Genomic DNA, 18,963 nt, shown 5'->3' on the forward strand with positions numbered 1-18,963 from the left:
GAAAGCCTGCCAAGCCCACAGCCTCAAAATGTCATAGCCACAATTCCGGAGTCGCTCAAATCTGTTCAGATTGTCTTTTTCCCACCCCCTTTCAGATCGCTCCGAATTGGGATAAGATATAAATAACTTTCTCCTTGTGCCTTCAACCTTCAACGAAGACTTCACTGGAGACCTCTACAAGATTTCACTTAATCCCTCCAGTTGATCTCACTCTGCAAACTCATCATCACATTTTCGGGATACCATCTATTAGTATAAGGCTACAAATCTCACTCATCAACGGACTACAAAATGATCTTCAAACTCACCTATCCAATCGTCCTTCTCCTATCTTTCTATATCACTGGGTTCCAAGCTACCAAAACCGAGATGACTCTTCCAGCTGATCCATCACCCGAATTGATTCGATTTTATAATATCAGTAAAGTAGCTACTGTTGATAGAGAAACCAAAACTGGAAGTCTATCATGGGGAGCATCTAAACTACCCTTCGGTAGTGGAGCAGGAGCGGGTATAAATTGGCATCCAAGTAAGATTTCTTCCAATAACTCATCTCGAATATGCAAATCAACGAATCTAATATCTTTTCTCTCTCTCTTTGAATGATAGGTTTTATTGGTGGGGGTTTCAATGCTGGTAGTGAAAAAGATGGAACTGCTGCTATTGGTGGAGGTTGGTCAATCGAAGATCATCAAATTACTATAGGTTTTGGATTAAAATGGGAAGGTCAAAATCTTGATGTCTCTATCAATGGTCTCAAAGGAGGAAAATTAGTAGTTAAAGTCGATGGTAAAACAATTGACATCTCTTCATAAAGGAAGGAAGCAAGCTTGGAAAATCCAATCAACAACTCTCGGTTGAATTTCCTTTCTTCCTATCTTCAATTCTCGTCATCACACATTCTCACTCTTCCTTTGTTTAAGAATCTTGAAAACGATTTTCTCTCCCTTGAATCAAATCGGAAACCGATAATACCTCATGACAACCCCTGGTTTTTCTTTTCTTTTCTTTTGATTGTTTTTCCATCTCAAAAGTAGACAGTACATAGACATTCATTACTAAAAAGAATATATCTATTTGAGACTTCCAATTAATTTGTCTTTTGGATATACACTTTTCTCCTTTTGAGAAATGTATCTTTCATCCATCTTCCCCTATGAAGAATTCCATCTGAACATATATCACATTGTAGGTTTGTCATTGAAATAATGCTATAACAATCTGCACTGATTCGAAGCTGTTTACCAAGTCTTGTGAATAATTCCAATCAGTGGGTTGAGGTATTGATCAACAATCATTAGTGAGCGTAATGACAAATGTGAATCACTTTTCCAGTTACATACATATCAGATAAGAAAAGTGGTCAAGTGGAGTGAATAGATAACAGATTGCATATCTATCAGGTTTTTCAAACGTCAAAACCATTTTCTTCACAACATGAGCAGGAATCGATGGTTTTTTTGTTTGTGAATCTCGATTCATCTTTCATGTCTCATCCCTCATCCGAACTATTAGATATCATATCCCTTGAGCCTATTTCATCTGGTCCTTCGTGGTCTTCCTTTTGGTTCGGTCACAAGGTTTGAAAAAATATCAGTGGATGTGCACCACTCATTCTTTCCTGTTTAGTTGTCAGCGAATAGAGTTTTGTGTTTCCACGACTTTACCTAGTGTAATCTTATTGTTGTGGTTGTTTGATATGTTTTCGTTCTTTTATCATTTGATATGTTGTTGCGTGTTGATCTCTATTCTTTATATGGGTGCGCTAATTATTAACTCTTTGGCTGTGTCCAGTTTCTCTTTATAAAGCCTCCCATGAGTCCATAGGATTTGACACTCATCCTTTCAAACCCTTTCAAATCACTCGCAAGCAATCACTTTACTAACGGGCACGGCGTACATAATTGCTTTTCCGTGAATGACTCATCTTTCCATGTACATATATATTCGTTAAATCTTTCAATTGCTTGTTAACTTCAACTTCACTTCCTGTAGTTTGTTTCTTCTCCTTTCAACCGTCATTCTTCATTCCCCTTTCTCATTCTTTTCTGAAGTTTATCCTTCTTCACAACAGTTTTCTTAACGCGCTCTGACTCTGTATACGCTCCTTTGTTCGCACGCTAACTTGGTCTTGTGTGGTTGGGTTTGTAAGCTCGATTGCGGAAGAAAATATAGCTTTGCACTTTGTGAATTCGCTTGGTGCACCAAATCATCAACAACAACGCAAGACGTGGTCACGATTAAAAACTAGAAGGATACTTGGCTGCGCTACCAAGTCTTCAAATAAACAAATCAGTTTGTATACTTTTGTCTGTCGATAACATTCATTCGGTCATCAGTCATAACTCAACCCCTATCTACACCATCAGTTACTTCAACATCCTCTTACAACCTCACCCCGCCTATCACCCAACCCCAAGCAACCGTCTGACAATCTAGATACCATTTGTTCTTCTCTCCTTACCATATAATAGCGCACATACTCCATCATTAGTGATTGTTTACCGGACTATAGTCAAACCTACAAACTTTGGCCCAGATCTGCCTCAATCCACTCGAGTTTGGCAGGACAACTTAGAGCGACGTTGTGAAATCAGTTGCAACTCTTTCCCAAACTTGCTATCTTCTCGCCTCAATTTGCTATTATGCTCTTCAATTCATATTCAATATTCTTCACAAGAACAAAGAGAAATGCTCCATTGAACCGTTTGCCTCCTTGTAAGCTGTGATAATCAATTACATACTTTCTACATCTCTTCCTCGCCCGGCAGTCTTCGGGTCTGATAATCCTCCAAAGCAGATCAGAAAATCCAAAAGCTGAACCAGTCATCAGGAACATCTCACTTCACTGATCTGAACAACACCAATCTTTTTTTTTACAAACCATCACGATCTCTTACATATAATCGATTTTTCCTTTCTATCTAAATTTTCTTACTCTCTTGATATCCTTGATTTGAGTGAGTCTTTTCTTACTTGATAGATATTCAATATTTTGTCCTTTCTTTTCCATTTCAAAGTTCTGGTACATAAGATCGGTCCAAATCTGAGATCTCTGCTCTCTGAGGTTTTCTGTTCTTGGGTGCCCTCTCAACTCAGAATACATACATAGATATGACGTCTTTCATAACTTGAATTCAACCTCGCTAATCGCTTCTTTCTTAACGCGTGCTTTTCTTTGAATCACGCAAGCTCAAGCGGTCTCTTTGCATAGGTCCAAATTTCATTCCCTTCAATCTTTTATTCCCGGTGGCGCCCGCGGATGCAGGTTCAGCAATCAGCAGCTTAAGCAGCCACACAATTTCATCGAGACAGATCAACCCCGACTTTGTTCTTACATAAAAGAAGAAGCATATTCTTCATTGCAGCCACGTCTTGAGTCATTCAGATCATCATCCTTTTTATCATCCTTGCAGTTGGGATTCCTATACCCATCGGGCTAGATCAACAGAGTAGCAACTCCACATCATCTGCTCTCGTTCCTCGAAATTTAATCGGTCTGTTTCACCGATATCAATCGGTTCGGAGGTTGAGTTCGGGAAGACCACAGATCATTGAAGACCTTATAATCCTTCTCCTTGGTGTACATCGTTACATAGACTTTTGCCTAGAAGTCACTAGGTGAGTGCTATACAGGAACTAACGTCCTCGGCGTCAAAGTTTCTCCAGAGCAGTGGCTGAAGTTAGCTTAAGATTGTGTCTGTACCATCTTGACTGACTATCTTATCATTCATCCTTCGTTCTCCACTTCATGGATTCTTCCTCATCAGGATCGATCCACTCTGATACACTTCCTTTTTGCAGCGCAGGTCGTGCTTTGACGGTTGAAGGTCAAACTTGATTGAATTCGACTTGTTTGACTTCCTCTCATCTCTGATATTGACAAAACGACCTTGCTGGTCTTCCACGTGTGTATGTAGACCCATTGCTCAGGTTGGAAATTCACCTTGGTATCCAGCTTCTATCACCATCTTGGTCAGGGTACGATTTTATAAAATACCATACGGTTGAGTCCTACATCTTTTCTCAGCCTTCTTCCCGCTTCTTCTCTATCTTTCCTATCCAGTCAATTCTTTCGTCAATTGGCATGCGCGCGCCTTGACGCCGCCAAAGCATAAAGGTAGCGCAGGAACCTAGCTATCTCGCCTCATAGGAGGGCCAAGTGATCTCCCTCTGTGTAGTGTATGCTTGATAACAAACATTGTGAAAACACAATTGTGGTACACCGTACGGCTACTCAACTAGCATTATCCCACTCCACCTTCTCCTGAACAACTATACATCTTTCACCCTTCGCTTGTTTTCAATCATTTCAATCAGTTGGTGCCTTCCTTCGGCTTTTGTCCTTTGGCTTCTTGTCCACCAGGTGGTATACCCTCAAGATACTTTACAGTTGATTTCCCCATTGCTCGTGTGTAGGTCTGTGTGTTTCTACGCTCACTCCTCACGTTCGACTATCTTCGCAACTCAAGAGTCACGCATGAAGTTTTTTCAAGCAAGTCGAGCTATGTGTCTCTGATTTGCCGGCTCTGGTCTCAACCGTGATCGCCTCTTGCTCTTTGCCTCCCAGCACAACTGCTGCTCTTGTCTTGCCCTAGCTTTTTTCCGTTCTACCTTCCTTTTTTTTGAATATTGAATTTTACTCTAGCAGTCTAGTGGTGCAAATAGTTTTTGTTGTGGCTTACTTATCAGCTATCCTGCCTGTTGTTGATTTCTTGTCCATTCCTTTGTTCTTGAACTTCTTCTGACACGCTCCCTCACAAACTTTATCTTTGTTTCTTTCGATTCACAACTATCCTCATCCTTGACTTTTGCTTGCGTGTACGTAAATCAGGAAGAAATCTCACCTCCTTGGCGCACGATCTTCTTGACATCTTGGTGGACGCTTCCTGGAAACCAGACCCAGCTTTGATCCTCCACTCCGTAATTCTCTTACTGACCTTGGGTCAGACTTTGACTTACTATGTCCAGTTGAGCATATTTTTCTTTTCTGAATTTGATTTCGCGCTCTCTAACCTTTGCTCGTCAATCAAATTTTAACAGAATTTGAGGCACCTTGTTATATCCATTATGGACCAGCAGCTCAACTTCTTTCGGATATCCGCCCCCTCCGACCAACTCACTCTTGTCTATATGTCTTCAATACCCTGATTGACGAGTTGATATGGCTTGTCCTCGAGTCTTTAGCCCAACATCAAGAACTCACTGAATCAGAGAAAATCAAATTAACTTATGCACGATCTCATGACACCTCTACAAATGAACCTCAGTCTCTCGCTTCGTCCTCATCTCCAACCGAGCATCCTGACTCTCCAGATCGGCGCTCCGGCTGTAAAATCACTTTACCCATCAATACCAGCTTCTTGAAAACCTATGGCATCTCTAAAGTCCTACCTCAGAGTATCGGTCGCGATGCAATCTTAGAGGCGGAGGTCGGTTTGCTCGAGTTACAAAAAAGGCTGGCTGATTTCATTGATCAGGAGTTTGATGACACCACTAGCGAAATATCCACCCTTGAACTCTTTCATCAACTTCGGATCCAATGTGAAATTTTTTCTCCCTTCGCTGGTGATCAGGCGACTTCAAATCGTAGCTCAGCTCATACTGATCACAAGCGAACTCCGAATGACGATGGCATCGTGGGTGAGATTAAAGGCCCCGGTTATAACCAGCTTGTCAATCTAGTCAATCACTCTATTCCACTTATGTTGAACCCGATGGGCTTCGAGGCTCAACTTCGAGCGTATAGAGCTTTATACTCTTATCCGAGCTTGGAACTCGATGCGTTACGAGGAGGAATGGGTCGAAAGTGCGCTAGTACGGTGCTTGACGCACGAATCATGGTTTACTTTGTTGGTTTGGTTCAATCGCTTGCGACTTATCTCTTGAAGGGTGTTGCAACGGTCGTCGAACGCGATCCGTCTCGGATGTCTGTGAGGCCACATGACTTGCTCGTCTTCATCGGTGAAGATGAACTCATGACTGGTTTCTGGGACCTATTCGAGCTCACCCGAACCAAAGCCTGTATCGATCGCATGGTCGCCGCGACCAGTGGCGGATCTTATCATCATCGGACTGGGTCCTTTGGCCGCATCTCTCCTGACACTGTTGACAAGGTGGGCCTCGGGATTGGCGCTAGTCGTTCAGCAAATGCCGCACATCCCAGCCACTACGCCTATCTGTTCACAAATCATCATCTTTATATCTCTGCGCTCCAACGGTCAACAGTTTCTCGATCTCAATCGCGCCCCCCTCGCAAGTCTCATGATCAATCTAACCGCGCTCAATCGATCGAGACCCATCGCTCAACTTCGAATCATTTATCATCAAGTTCTATCTCGTCTCCCTCCACCACATCACACCATGCTCCAAGCCCTGTGAACTCATTCAGTGCTGCAGTCTATCATCATCCGGCTCAGCGCAAACCGAATAGTCGTAATACCAGCCAATCTTCCTCTCATTATACCCAACTTAGCCCCCGTGATCCTCAGGCAACCGGTAGTCCTGCTCTTGTAACAGTGGGCATTGTGAACCCAGACGCCCCGGAATTGCTACCAGGAGCTACACTTAAGCGAACGCCATCGTTTGGAAAGCGTAGTAAAGATCGATCGTCCTCGGCAATTTCCCGAGAGACTTCTGATCATGCCAAGAAATGGTCTCTCTCCTCCGCATCTAACCACGGCCACTCGGATTCTCAGGCGGTCGTATCTCCTGTAAGCGGTCATGCGGCAGCGCGCTCGATGTCTTCGACCTCCCGCTCCTCTGTCGCATCCTCACAACAATCTAGAAGGCTCACTGGCCAAGCTTCATTCTCCAACATGAAGGCAATAATTCAAGGTCAATCGAGTAGCTCTAGTCGGGTAGCAAGGTCGAGAAGTCGAACGGCAGGCAGTGGCCATACGAGTAGACATCATTCAACTACCAGCCCAGTATTCGAAGCGTCCAAGCACCCGATCCCTTCCACCCCATCTTCCCTCTATGAAGATACTGACCACGATCGACGGGTAAGTTTCTTCGTGTTGATCCTTGCGCCACATATATGATCTTCAATGCTATTATGCTTTTTTTCTAGGAATTTCTTACTATGAGCCCTCAGGATCAGTTTCGATCATTCAATATTGATCCTTCCGCCGATAGCGCTGTGCGTTCTACTATTCTTTATATCTTTATGTGCCCAATTGCTCACGTGTCCAAAAATCGGTTCTCTACTAGAATTCGGAGGAGACGCTCGACCGACCCGGGGATACATTCGACCAATTGATAACTTCTGAACGAACGATGAAAATGTCATTGACTCCGAGCCGATTTCGCTTTCCTGCGGACAAGAATGTTTGTATATATTTCGATTGGCCAAATATTTCTCCGCCTGATACTAATTTGATTTTCGTCTTGCAAACCTAGCAATCAACAACCGATCACAAAACTGAATGGAACCCTAATAATAGTAGCAATGCTACCGAAACTTTAGTCACTCGACCATCGACCTCCCCAACCAAGCCACTCCAACCTCGAACCGAACGTTTACCGCAACATCGTAAACGAGTCTCAGAGCAACAGGCTCGCCCCCATGCCGTAAAACCTGAGCATCGACACCATCTCAGTAGCTCGGCCACCGAGGGCACAAAGCCTTTTGAGAGATTAACTGAAGCTGACGAGGCTCAGGACGGGGAGAGTCAACAAAGTGTATTTGAGGATGATGATGACGATAATTTAGCCCGGCCAGGTAACATGACGAGTTTGGTGGAAGCATTAAAGATTGATCCGCCATGGGTCACCCGGACCAAAGCCTCGCTCACTTCGCCGCCATCGGTTTCGTCCTTGCTCACGGATTCTCCAGCCCCATCGACGCAATCGTTACTGAGATCCAAGAAGCCCTTGACGTCCTTCTCCATGAAGAAGGCAAATACGAGTGGTAATAAGAAACGCTCAGGTGATTCGTCGATCAACCTGAAGCAAATAAGTCAACCCAGTTCCCTTCTGTACTCATCTGTGGCGATTTCTCAAATGCGGACCGAACCCTTGCCTCAAGGTACTTTTTTGATATTTTTGGTGCTATTCCGAATATGTGCGCTGACTTCCTGATCGTCTTTCAATAGCATCGGATAAAATAAATCTTGACATGCGCCACCGATCGCAAAATTCGACTTACTCAATGATCGAAGACAATGACAATTCGCCGGCAACCGATGCGATCTCAGATGAAGCTATCAAACCTCAAAAGCGCGGTCTAAAGTCGTTGTTCGCTAAACTGAAAGGCAGGGATGACTTACCAACGCTCATTCGAAGCTCTCAACCTCAATTTGTTTCGTCGGCTATAGGTGGTATCAACCCGAGGGTAAAGGCAGCTGGAGGACCCCACACAGACTTTCACCGGTCTTTGCCTACGCCATCTCATACGAGTTCGGCCATTTTTCCACGACCTCAACCCGGATCAGCGAGGACTGCTAGGGTCGTAGATGGGCCGATGAGATTGAGAGCACAGAAATCCTCGCCAATGATTTCGACCAATGCTCATGCGACAAAAGTCGAAGCTGGACCCCGTTCTGCGACTTTATTCCCCAACACGGGTTTCGATCAATCACATCAAGATGGGCCTCGTAGAGCAGTCCCTCATAGCATCTCGACGCCCATTCGCCCATTTGATATCCGAGAAATGCGCACGCCGTCAAAGTCGCCTACACATTTGTCATCTGATCAGGATACTCAGTCGCATCGTATCACACCTCCAGGCTGGGAAATGAACATCGATGTGCCACCTCCTGTGCCGTCTTTACCATCGTCAGCGAAAAGTATCCGCGAAAGCTACGAAAGTGATCAGAATTATAAAGCTAGTAGTAGTAGCAGTGTTGGCCGATCGTCAGTCGATCACACAGGCAGCCTTTGCGACACTTCACCTATCTCGAAAGATGGCAAGTCTGCTCGTCAAGTTCCAGCGATAGAAACGTCTGATGGAGGACATCAGCAACAGCAACAAGAACTTTTAACTCCTCCAACTGATTTTGAACAAGCTTTTGTCTACCCTTTTATTGGATTAAGTCGAAACGAAAGTCAAACAGTCAAGCAACGAACCATCACGGCTGGTTCAAATTCATCTGAAGCTAGTAATCAGACCGTTAAATATATGAATCCATCGCCAGTTCTTCATGCTTTACTCGCCTCGCCCATCTCACCCTTACGACAAGCTTCAGATCGGATCGAAAAAAGTGAGCGACCTCGACGAATATCATTATCCTCTGCCCATCCTTCCCTCGGAACTACCGCTGGACCTACCTCTACTTCTTCGTGTCGAGATTCTTCTTCAACTAATAGTACTTCTTGCACATCCGAACTCGTGAGGCAAGAATTTGGTGGTATGACGAAAGAAGGAGTGGAGGGTACTGAAGTCATGTGCGAAAGCTCACCGTTTATCTTACATAAGAATTTGAAATCAATCGTATCGCCACGATCAGCGTCAGGTGTTGGATCTTCAAGCATGGCTGGATTGAACCCTATGGAGAGAACATCTGGAAGTGGAGTAGCTGGTGAAGGAAGAAATCAACAAGAAGTTCAAAAAGGTCGAGAAGGTGAAATGAAGTCAGCTGAAATGAGAACTATTGCAGCTTTGGACCGAGTGAAAGCAAAGATTGGAATATTCAAAAATGTCGAAGAAGTGATGGAAGCGATTGAAGAAGAACAAAGACAAATCGAATTAGAAATATTACGAAAAGAAACTGAAGAAGAAGAGGAATTAAGGGAAAGTGAAAGTGTTGTTGGTTGGCTTTTGGATAGTTAGAAAGCAGAAGCAAGGAGTATTTGAAGGGAAAACGAGAGGAATTTTAGAAAAGCATTAGCTTCTCTTCTTTGTTCCTTATTTTCCCCTCAGGTTTTTGTGGATTATCTTTCAAGATATACGGCCTTGTTCCTGGTTTCTTTCTTCCTTGCCGCGGTATTCTCTTTCTGACTGAGTAGTACATATATATATATATATATTTAAGCCACTTAAATCTGTTAGCCATCTTTTCTGGTACCTATTCATAAATATGTCTGTTGCCGAACTAGTGAAGAAGAAAATTTTTGTCAGATCGATTGAGTTTATTTATCTTGTGTGTTTGTGTGTGTGTGTGTGTGTGTCTCTTTCACTTTTCTCATTTTTTTTATTGATAAATTGTGCAAAATACTTATCTCCAATTTTCTAATTGTATTTAATCCTTGAAACCTCATTTTTGTTGTTCAATTCTCTTTTCTTTTGATCATACACTAATATTTATATTTTTCTTTGTCAAGTATTTAATTTTTTTAAAAAAACAATTGTTTTTCATTTTTGTTAATCGTTATCATCTTTTTTTGAAGCATAAAAACTTATTCTTTTGTGAAGATTTTTTTAGTTGAGAGTCGAGAATGCCCTGCTAGGTGATTTAATCGCAAGAGTGCCCTTGAATAAGAAAGCTTACATCTAGATCCAATTTGAATTCAAGGTCGCTGAATTCACTCCACATTTAAATATATGGAAAAGTAGCCAATCCCTGGATTTGTGTCCTTTAGACCTCAGCTAGTCCAAAGTATTGAGCGACTAAGAAATTCAGAAACCAACCGGCCTACAAGACCTGCCGGCCATCTTTACTGGAAATTCAGGCACAGCGAATTGGACCAATATGATGTCTGCAGATATGACGCGGGTGTGGTACTGCTAGATATGCTTGAACAATGACACAAACATACTGCTGAACTAATTGTACCCTCAAGGCATCTTCGTGATATGAGTCTTGAGTATTGCTTGTACATAATTTCCGATTAGGTATGAAGACGAAGCTTTGAAAAGCATTCTGAAAATGTCTGACTTGGCTCATACGATGTGGACTGTGGGTTGTAACTTTAAGGTACTTTAGCCGTCATTGAGGTGATCCCAAAGACTTCACCGTTACTGGTGTTGTGCGTCAATCGACCAGTCTGAGTTGGAACTTGGCGCTCTTGGAGTCAAAGCAGAAAAATTTCCATGTTAACGAGACTTCAGCCTTTCTCGGCACGTTGAGTTAGGTGAACCGCAACACACACCTCAGGATTCCTAACTATGCTGCTATGGGAATAGGATGACAAAGCTATGAGATCAGAAGATATTGGACATACATTCTGCTCGTGTGGAAGTAGTAGACTGTTGCTGTGATGACTCAAAGGCTACCTTTTGCAATTAAGACATTTGCTTTCCTAGTTTCACTTGATTTCACATAAGACACTTGGTGGTACCTCCAAAGCCATTAGACGATCACCTATCATGCCAACTTGCAGAGGAGGTCTGTCTATTGCATATCAAGGAATTTCTTCTCGAGGTCGAAAGTACTGACCCAAGCTTTTCTACAATGACTCTCTTCTTCTTCCTACTTGACTTCTTCACCCGCTGCCTTACCAAGTATCCGAAATAGCCGCAAGGGAGTAAGATAGGAAAACTGATGAAAGGAGTTGCAGAGTATATCATAATTGTTGAAATGCCGTTTCAGTCACTAGAGCGTCAAAAGCTACAAAGCGCAAGGAATGTTTCTGACATTCTTTCTTTCATGGATGGTTGAGAAAGACTTATCAGATGAAGCAGAGATATGGTCTCAAAGATGTCAATCAGAACAATCACTTACACCTCGACCAGGACACCTTCTTTCTTACATATTGTCGCTCAGGTTTGTTTGCGTGATCCGGAACTTTCCAGATACACTGTGTATGGATTGGTGATTACCTCATCAGTAAGAAGAATTACCTTCACGTCTTTCTTGATGTGGATCTTAGGGAATTAAAGTAAGAAGTGACCTCAATGTGATTCTGACAGAAGTTAAGAAGCTAGAGAAGTTTATTTGATTTCAAGAGTGACTCCAAGGGAATTAGGCAGTATCAGCCAATGATTCCCTCAGGAGGATGCAGATAAGAACAGATTTAACAATCAGAGTTAACATGAGAGAAATTATGGGATGAAAATAGCACAGCTGTTTCAAAAAGACAATCCTCCTTGTACTTTCTTGATGAATAATTAACCAAACATAGTAAAATAGACCTTTAAGAGCACCCACTATCATGAGGGTGATCTATCACAGATTTTGCGTTCCCGAGCGCGAGATTTGATCATGCATGTTTTACCAAAGTTGGTAACCGCATGAAATCCACTATTGGATGATATACCGTCTGCTTTACCTGGTTCCTACGATAAATCAAGGTTTAAACTTTTGTAGATTTGAACAAGCGCGATGCAAAATTTGACGCGTCGTAGGGACTGCAAGTGTAAAACAGGCCCATAGTGGACCTGTGTGTCACTTAGCGGTAAAGCTATGATAAATCTCTTGGTTACCGCACCCATAGTGGATGCTCTAAGGGATTTCAAGGTTTGAAATGGTATGTATACTGCTTGGTCAAAAAGATCTTGCTGGATAACTTTTGAAGTCTAAAGATTTAAATTTCAAAATCTTGATGGTTACATGACTTTCTCTGATCAACAAGTTTTGAGCACAGAATCCCTGTGGTGTACACCTCCCATTGGCATTCTCTCTTGAGGTTAGTTGAGAAGTGCTCATTCTGAGCTCACCACAGCATCAGATGGAGAATGTAAGAACCACATGATATGTACTTCAATCTATTATCTGACATTTTTTTACTTGAAGGCTCTATATTACTGAAGCTGTCAGAATTTTGCCTTCTCTGGTCTATGTATCTGCAGCTTCTATCTCACAAAGGCTGATCCTACATAGCACTTCTGATTGAATATTGTTTACTATTCCTTCCCCAATAAACACCCCAAACAACATGTTTTCAATGTTTATACTCCCATATGCATGAGCATGGGAGGCACAATAAGCGCAACAGAGAGCATCTCACAGCAATATAGGTTTGGTCCTTTACAACCCAACAAGCGGCTCCTGAGAGCCAGTGCACCCTCAATGCAGAAAGTCACTGGCTTGAAATTTGAACCGGTCACACAACAAAAGAGGGGCTATAATCCTTATTGCATTGTACTTGCCCATTGCAGAGGATATTATTATTGTGAAGTAAGTCACAGCATGTAAATTGGTAGGTATTGAGTACAGATGTGACAACAATGGGGATTGGGTGGACACTGCTTGTTGGTGTCCCAAGCTGCAGTTCAAATTTAATTCAATCCAAAAGTGACTAAATATCAGCCACTGTTCAAATGATATCAAAGCCAGTGATTTTTATTTTTCATTCTTTTGGAAGAAAAAAAAGCTGTGTGGTGTGACAATAAGAGCAGCATACCTCTTGAGCCTACCCGCCTGCCAGCTTAAAAACACTTGTTGGGCCAAACAAGCAGCCTTTTCAAAAGCCTCTTTGTTTGGATGGCTTAATTCCTGTCACAGGTATCCGCCGGGTAGGTCAGTAGATTGAATCAGGTGAATCTGTGACATCTATTTTGATGTGAGCAGCCAAATTCCTACAACTTTGATGGCACCAGAACTTCTGGCTACAACTTGGTTGGCCTTTTGCCCAAACCCTAATGAAGCTGATTGATTATGAAGACCTTGAGATTTGAAAGCTGAAGTCTAGCCTTCATAATTGGTTTCAAAATGAGAGACCATCTCAATGATCAAAGCTAGAAAACACAGATTGTTAGATGTTAGACGCAATTGATCAAAGTGAATTAGCTGTATGAAATATTTACTTTAATGGTATACCACCAAGCTATTTTTTTCAAGAGGCTTGCACCTTTTCTTTTGGTGATTTGTTGTATGATTTATTGTCATCTGATCTTTTGTCTTCTTCCTCTTCCTCTTCTGATGCTTTGTCTTCTGATGTCTCAGGATACATGGCCTCTCCTGCTCCTAATTACCTTTCTTGTTCTTCCTGTGATACCAGGGATTTGTCTTTAGGTTTGGTGAAACTAGAGCTCAGTAGACTTTCTAAATTTGTCAAGAGGCTTGCACCTTTTCTTTTGGTGATTTGTTGTATGATTTATTGTCATCTGATCTTTTGTCTTCTTCCTCTTCCTCTTCTGATGCTTTGTCTTCTGATGTCTCAGGATACATGGCCTCTCCTGCTCCTAATTACCTTTCTTGTTCTTCCTGTGATGCCAGGGATTTGTCTTTAGGTTTGGTGAAACTAGAGCTCAGTAGACTTTCTAAATCCGCTTTGTTTGTATATGGTAGGGGGCAAATCAATAGAGCCCCTCCTTTGGGGTCGCAGTTTGAGCATTGGCACACAGGCATTCCTGCACTGCGCTCATGTTCTATCTCTGCTAGATTGCCAGGTTTGGTTGATGTCATCAAAATACATCATTTTCTGCAAAGATTGAATTGTGTCTTCTTCTTAGCTTGATACCTCAATTATGAATGACAAAAAGGACTTACAAAGTATTCACAGCATAAGCCACTCTTAAACAACATGATGTGAGCCTAAACACATGCATTTGGTCTTGATTGGTCATTAAGGTTGTCACAATTTCACTAGCATTGTTTGGACTTTTTGGCATCTTGCATCTAACAAAATAAACAATTAGACCACTATGACCATCACATCCTGCTTTTCCACTCAGCTGATATGATATTGAAGGGTCCATGGCACCCATGATTACAATCAACTTCACTTGATTCTGGTTTTGACCCAATTCTAAGGCAGGACTACATGAGAGGATTGAAAACTTTCCTTCACCATATTCCTTTGCTTGTTGCACTTTATCTTTTTCAACAGTTATAGAATGATAATGTTGAATACAATCACTGTTGCCAATGTTGATATTGCTAGGATTACCTCTAGCTTTGCATACCACATACATCACATTCAATGTGAGATCTACAGTTCTTGAGTAAATTACCATTTGGAGAAATTTGTCATTTGAGACCAAGGATTCAGGTGGGATAATGGTGAATAAGTCTTCAGCTTTATTGAGGGTTTTGGACATGTCTATTTGAATGCAACAAAGCTCTGGGCACACTATCTTGCCTTGGATGATGTTAATGTTTTGGGGGAGAATTTCCAAACACTTGATGATTGAACTTGCTGCCGAATATACGCCAAAGACGATTGACGGTACATGTCAATTTGACTGATCCGCCCGAGGCGCTGTGTCTGTGGCCCGGTTGCGGATAGTTTCGAGTCATGATGGCACCATTGTTTGACCAATTCCACCATCATTCTTATCATTATCACACCACATCAGATTCAGAACATCCTACGATATCGAACATCAAGAATTGCAGATAGACTGTATCTAATCCGAACCGAATCCTTCAAGAGATGAACTTACCCAGCTATAGTCTCTCCGATGTACCACCATCTAACATTCTGAATGTCTGTCTGGCTACCAAGCCTTATAACTCACTCAATTCAAATCAATCAACCATCACAACTTCGTCAAAGAAGAAAGGGAAAGAACCTGAAATACGTCAAGAATATCATGAAGAAGATGAATGGGAAGATGCAGAGTATCGGAATTCTAGAATCAAAACCAAACCATCAACCAAATCATCAAATCTTAAAACTCATCAATCATCTGATTCTAGTCATGATAATCTAACAGGTTGGGATGAATTCTTTGCAACTGCTAATACTGAAGGTTGGACGATTTATGGAATTCATCCACTTAGAATCATTCAAAAACATAGTTTGTAATAAAACTCTCTATCAAACCCTTTCATAAAAAATCAAATCATAAAGAAGTGAATCTTGAACTGATCCTTTCGATTGTTTTTTTTTGTTTTTTTGAGTAAAGCGATTCCTAACGCATCATTAAAATTTGTTTTACCAATTCATCGAAGTAATATCATCTTTTTGGTTGGAGGACCACCGAGTCCATTATATTCACCAAACAAAGTCATCATATATGATATCTCAATCTCAAAACCGATTTCATCCATCGAATTTTCATCACAAGTTCTAGGTCTAACAGCAAGACGTGATAAATTGATTGTAGTTTTACTAAACCGATTGATTTTGTTAAATCTTTATACTCAAAACAACACAACAGTAGAAGAAGTCGGTGAATGGGATACATGTAGTAATCCTCATGGATTGGTCTGTTTAGGAACAGAGATTGGTAGTACTTTATTAGTTTTTCCAGGTCGACAAACTGGACAAGTTCAAATTGTTCAATTACCTGCTTTTGATCCTAATTTAATACCAAGACCTACTTCAAAGACGATCAAGATGAAATCTGAAATTCGAAAAGATCCTTACCCATCTACTTCTATTTTAGTTGCTCATACTACTCCTTTGGCTGCTTTGGCTATCACACCTGATGGTCATCTGATTGCGACAGCTTCAAATACTGGTACATTGATTAGAATTTGGGATTCGAAAAGTAGTAAACTATTGAGAGAATTGAGACGTGGAACTGATGGTGCATCGGTTTGGGGATTGAGATTTAAACCTGATGGATCAGCTATCTGTGCTAGTAGTGATAAAGGCACGATTCATCTTTGGAATCTGACCAATTCTAGTCAAAGTTCAAATCAATCGAATCAATCTTCTATCGATCGATCGTAAGTCATTCTTTTCTCTAATTTCCATTGAATTTTTCATTTTCTTGCGTTTTGCGTTTTTACTAACTAAACTTTGGTTATCGGTTCTACAGATTAACAAGTACAACTTCCCATCCTGAATCGAAAAAACCATTACCATTGAAACTGTTGAAACCTTATTTACCGAAATACTTTCATTCGAAATGGTCAGATGCATATTACAGATTACCTACGATTAATCAAGGATCAAGTTCGATTAGATCATTACCGAATTTGTTTCATGTTTCAAATTTAGAAGATGATGTAAGTTTGATTAGTTGGATTTTGGAAAACCAAATCATTGTGATCACTAGATCAGGTGGTTGGTTTAGATTAAAAGAAAATGGAACAGAAGAATTAGAGTGTTTGGAATTTCAAAACTTTGGTGATGATCATGATTTAAATTGGAGTAGTGATGAAGATTGACAAAAGAAAAAGAAAGTTTGAAAAGGAAGTTTGTAAATATATATATAATGAATTGACTTTATATATTTTTAATGTTTGATTGATTTCTTTTTTGTATTTCTTTTTGTTTGGATCAGAATGTATTTTTTAAACATATTGTATGAATTAATTTAATGAATGTATCGTGTTCGACTTGAAAAAAGGTTTAGAACTCGAAACCACTTGATCATCAAAGGTTTATATGTGAGCAAGAACTGTTACTTAAGCGATGACTCAAAAAGCAATGGAAAATGTTTTCAAATGAGAGAATTTAAAGGTATACTTCAAGATGTTTTGAATGGATTGATATGATTCATTCTTGAAAGATTTTCATAACAGTTTGACCCTGAAATAACAAATCAGAAAACTGATTTCTACTGATTTACAAACCAGATGTATGTATGTCGGAATTCTAACGGTAAGGAGATGTAGAATATCCTTAAGTCTAAGATGGTCACATCCATCATTGTCTTCTCCAAGGTCGTGGAATTGGTTGAATAATTGGATTCAAGTTTTCTCTTTTCTATTTTTGGGGAGCTAATTTTAGACTAATCAAATCCTGATTTCTTACGTCTCTTCAGTTTATTATAATGAAGTTGAATGAAATCAAGGAATTATTTTGGTTTTTAGATTCGATTGATGAGGTTCAACTTCAAGATGGGAAGAAGAGCAGAGAATGGTTTACTTATGCACTACTAAAGTAATATATGTGATCATATCCTTGATTGGTTCGATCATCCAAATCGTGTTAAATGAGCACTTTTCCAGCTTCAAAGGATCAAAAGGTATGTTCTTCATTAGAATAATCATAGTATTCATTCATCTAATGTCGTACAATGTCTTTTTTAAAAAATAAGCTCAGGAGAATCAAAGTGATCCAATTTGGTGGCGATTCTTTTGTGGAAGGAGCCCAGAGAGTTTTTAAATGATTAAAATTTCCTTGATTTGTACCATAGCGCCGAGTTTCGACGTCACCTAGCTTTCAGAGTGGTCGACGTAGCCTACTAGTACTGGCTTTGTCTTTGGGCTACGAAGAAAGACAGGGAATTGAAGAACTTCTCTGTTTATGTCACTCCTGAAGATGTGGAAATCTTTAGACCAACACATCATTATGAGCTTTTTGAAGAGCTGAAGTCAATCCATTATTGCTCATGTCGGCAATCTGTAGATCTGAGTCAATTATTTCAATCCTTGATAGTCTTGACATGCTTCCAATTCACTACAAAATGTAGACAGGCGAGACAATTCGCCCAGAGCTTCGTTACAATCGAGTTTCTATGTCTGAACCCCTCGAGACCGCCGAGGATTTACTCAGCATCATCCCAACTGAAACGTCGGTCTCAGATAAAAAATCACCTCGAATGTTGATTTACTCAGGAACTAGAGATCGCACATTGGAGGTGATGAGAGCGGTTTGCAAAGCCAGAGGTAATCCTGATGATATCAAGAAATCAGTGCTTGTATATATCCGACGATATCGTTCTTCAACTGATAAAGAAGATAAAGCAGAACGAGCAAGAGAGTTTGGCGTAGAAGGAAAGTTTTCAATGACAAAACTTCAAAACTCATTAAGATTGTGATTATAGTGGCTTCCATGGATCCTTCGATACCTGACTTGATTGGTGGACGAGCTGGACGCAATATTGATTGCCGCCTAGTTATTCACTTTGTTCAACCCAACATGCCAAACAGTCCCAACACCGCCAGTGAAGTTGTGGTGTCGAGCACAATGAATGATGAAGAACGCATGCCTGCATTTCGTCTCACAGCATGTTGCCTCAGAGCGGTTTACTATATGGATATTGATATTGCGCGAGTCCTTGATAGCAATCATCGACAGCGAGCGCTAAAGAAGACCGATTTCGATCTTTACAGACATCGATATATCCCAATGTCATTGACTGGCCCCGGCTATCTAGAAGAGATGGAACGTCAACGTACTGCAGGGATGACTGTGTGCCGATGCTCAAACTGTGATCATCAAAGAGCAGCTCGAGTGCATCCTCTTGCCCAAGACGAAAGCAGCTGATCTGGATGCACTCACTACTGAAACCCTAGT

General features: G+C 41.1%; 5 protein-coding genes across 5 annotated transcripts; 4 read left to right on the forward strand and 1 right to left on the reverse strand.

Annotated features, from left to right (window-relative positions):
- Positions 1-291: 291 nt before the first annotated feature.
- MELLADRAFT_64577 (uncharacterized protein) lies at positions 292-815 on the forward strand (the record flags this gene model as incomplete). Its single annotated transcript, XM_007411792.1, has 2 exons — positions 292-529; positions 610-815. The coding sequence occupies 2 exons, from the start codon at positions 292-294 to the stop codon at positions 813-815; spliced, it is 444 nt and encodes a 147-aa protein (XP_007411854.1).
- A 4,255-nt stretch (positions 816-5,070) lies between these two features.
- Positions 5,071-10,357, forward strand: MELLADRAFT_78247 (uncharacterized protein; the record flags this gene model as incomplete). The annotated part of the gene is made up of 5 exons (XM_007411793.1): positions 5,071-5,127; positions 5,160-7,004; positions 7,073-7,141; positions 7,402-8,029; positions 8,097-10,357. The coding sequence occupies 5 exons, from the start codon at positions 5,071-5,073 to the stop codon at positions 9,770-9,772; spliced, it is 4,275 nt and encodes a 1,424-aa protein (XP_007411855.1).
- A 3,648-nt stretch (positions 10,358-14,005) lies between these two features.
- MELLADRAFT_108099 (uncharacterized protein) lies at positions 14,006-14,863 on the reverse strand (the record flags this gene model as incomplete). Its single annotated transcript, XM_007411897.1, has 2 exons — positions 14,006-14,027; positions 14,313-14,863. 2 exons carry the CDS (start codon positions 14,861-14,863, stop codon positions 14,006-14,008), a joined length of 573 nt encoding a protein of 190 aa, XP_007411959.1.
- A 632-nt stretch (positions 14,864-15,495) lies between these two features.
- MELLADRAFT_27382 (uncharacterized protein) lies at positions 15,496-16,389 on the forward strand (the record flags this gene model as incomplete). Its single annotated transcript, XM_007411794.1, has 3 exons — positions 15,496-15,565; positions 15,674-16,047; positions 16,108-16,389. Coding segments are annotated over 3 exons (726 nt in total), but the record flags the coding sequence as incomplete, so codon positions are not given.
- Positions 16,390-18,181: 1,792 nt separating this feature from the next.
- Positions 18,182-18,933, forward strand: MELLADRAFT_108101 (uncharacterized protein; the record flags this gene model as incomplete). The annotated part of the gene is made up of 2 exons (XM_007411795.1): positions 18,182-18,433; positions 18,478-18,933. The coding sequence occupies 2 exons, from the start codon at positions 18,182-18,184 to the stop codon at positions 18,931-18,933; spliced, it is 708 nt and encodes a 235-aa protein (XP_007411857.1).
- Between the last annotated feature and the right edge of the window lie 30 nt (positions 18,934-18,963).

Source organism: Melampsora larici-populina (genome assembly GCF_000204055.1).
Source record: "Melampsora larici-populina 98AG31 unplaced genomic scaffold MELLAscaffold_27, whole genome shotgun sequence".
NCBI classification, from domain to species: Eukaryota; Fungi; Basidiomycota; class Pucciniomycetes; order Pucciniales; family Melampsoraceae; genus Melampsora; species Melampsora laricis-populina.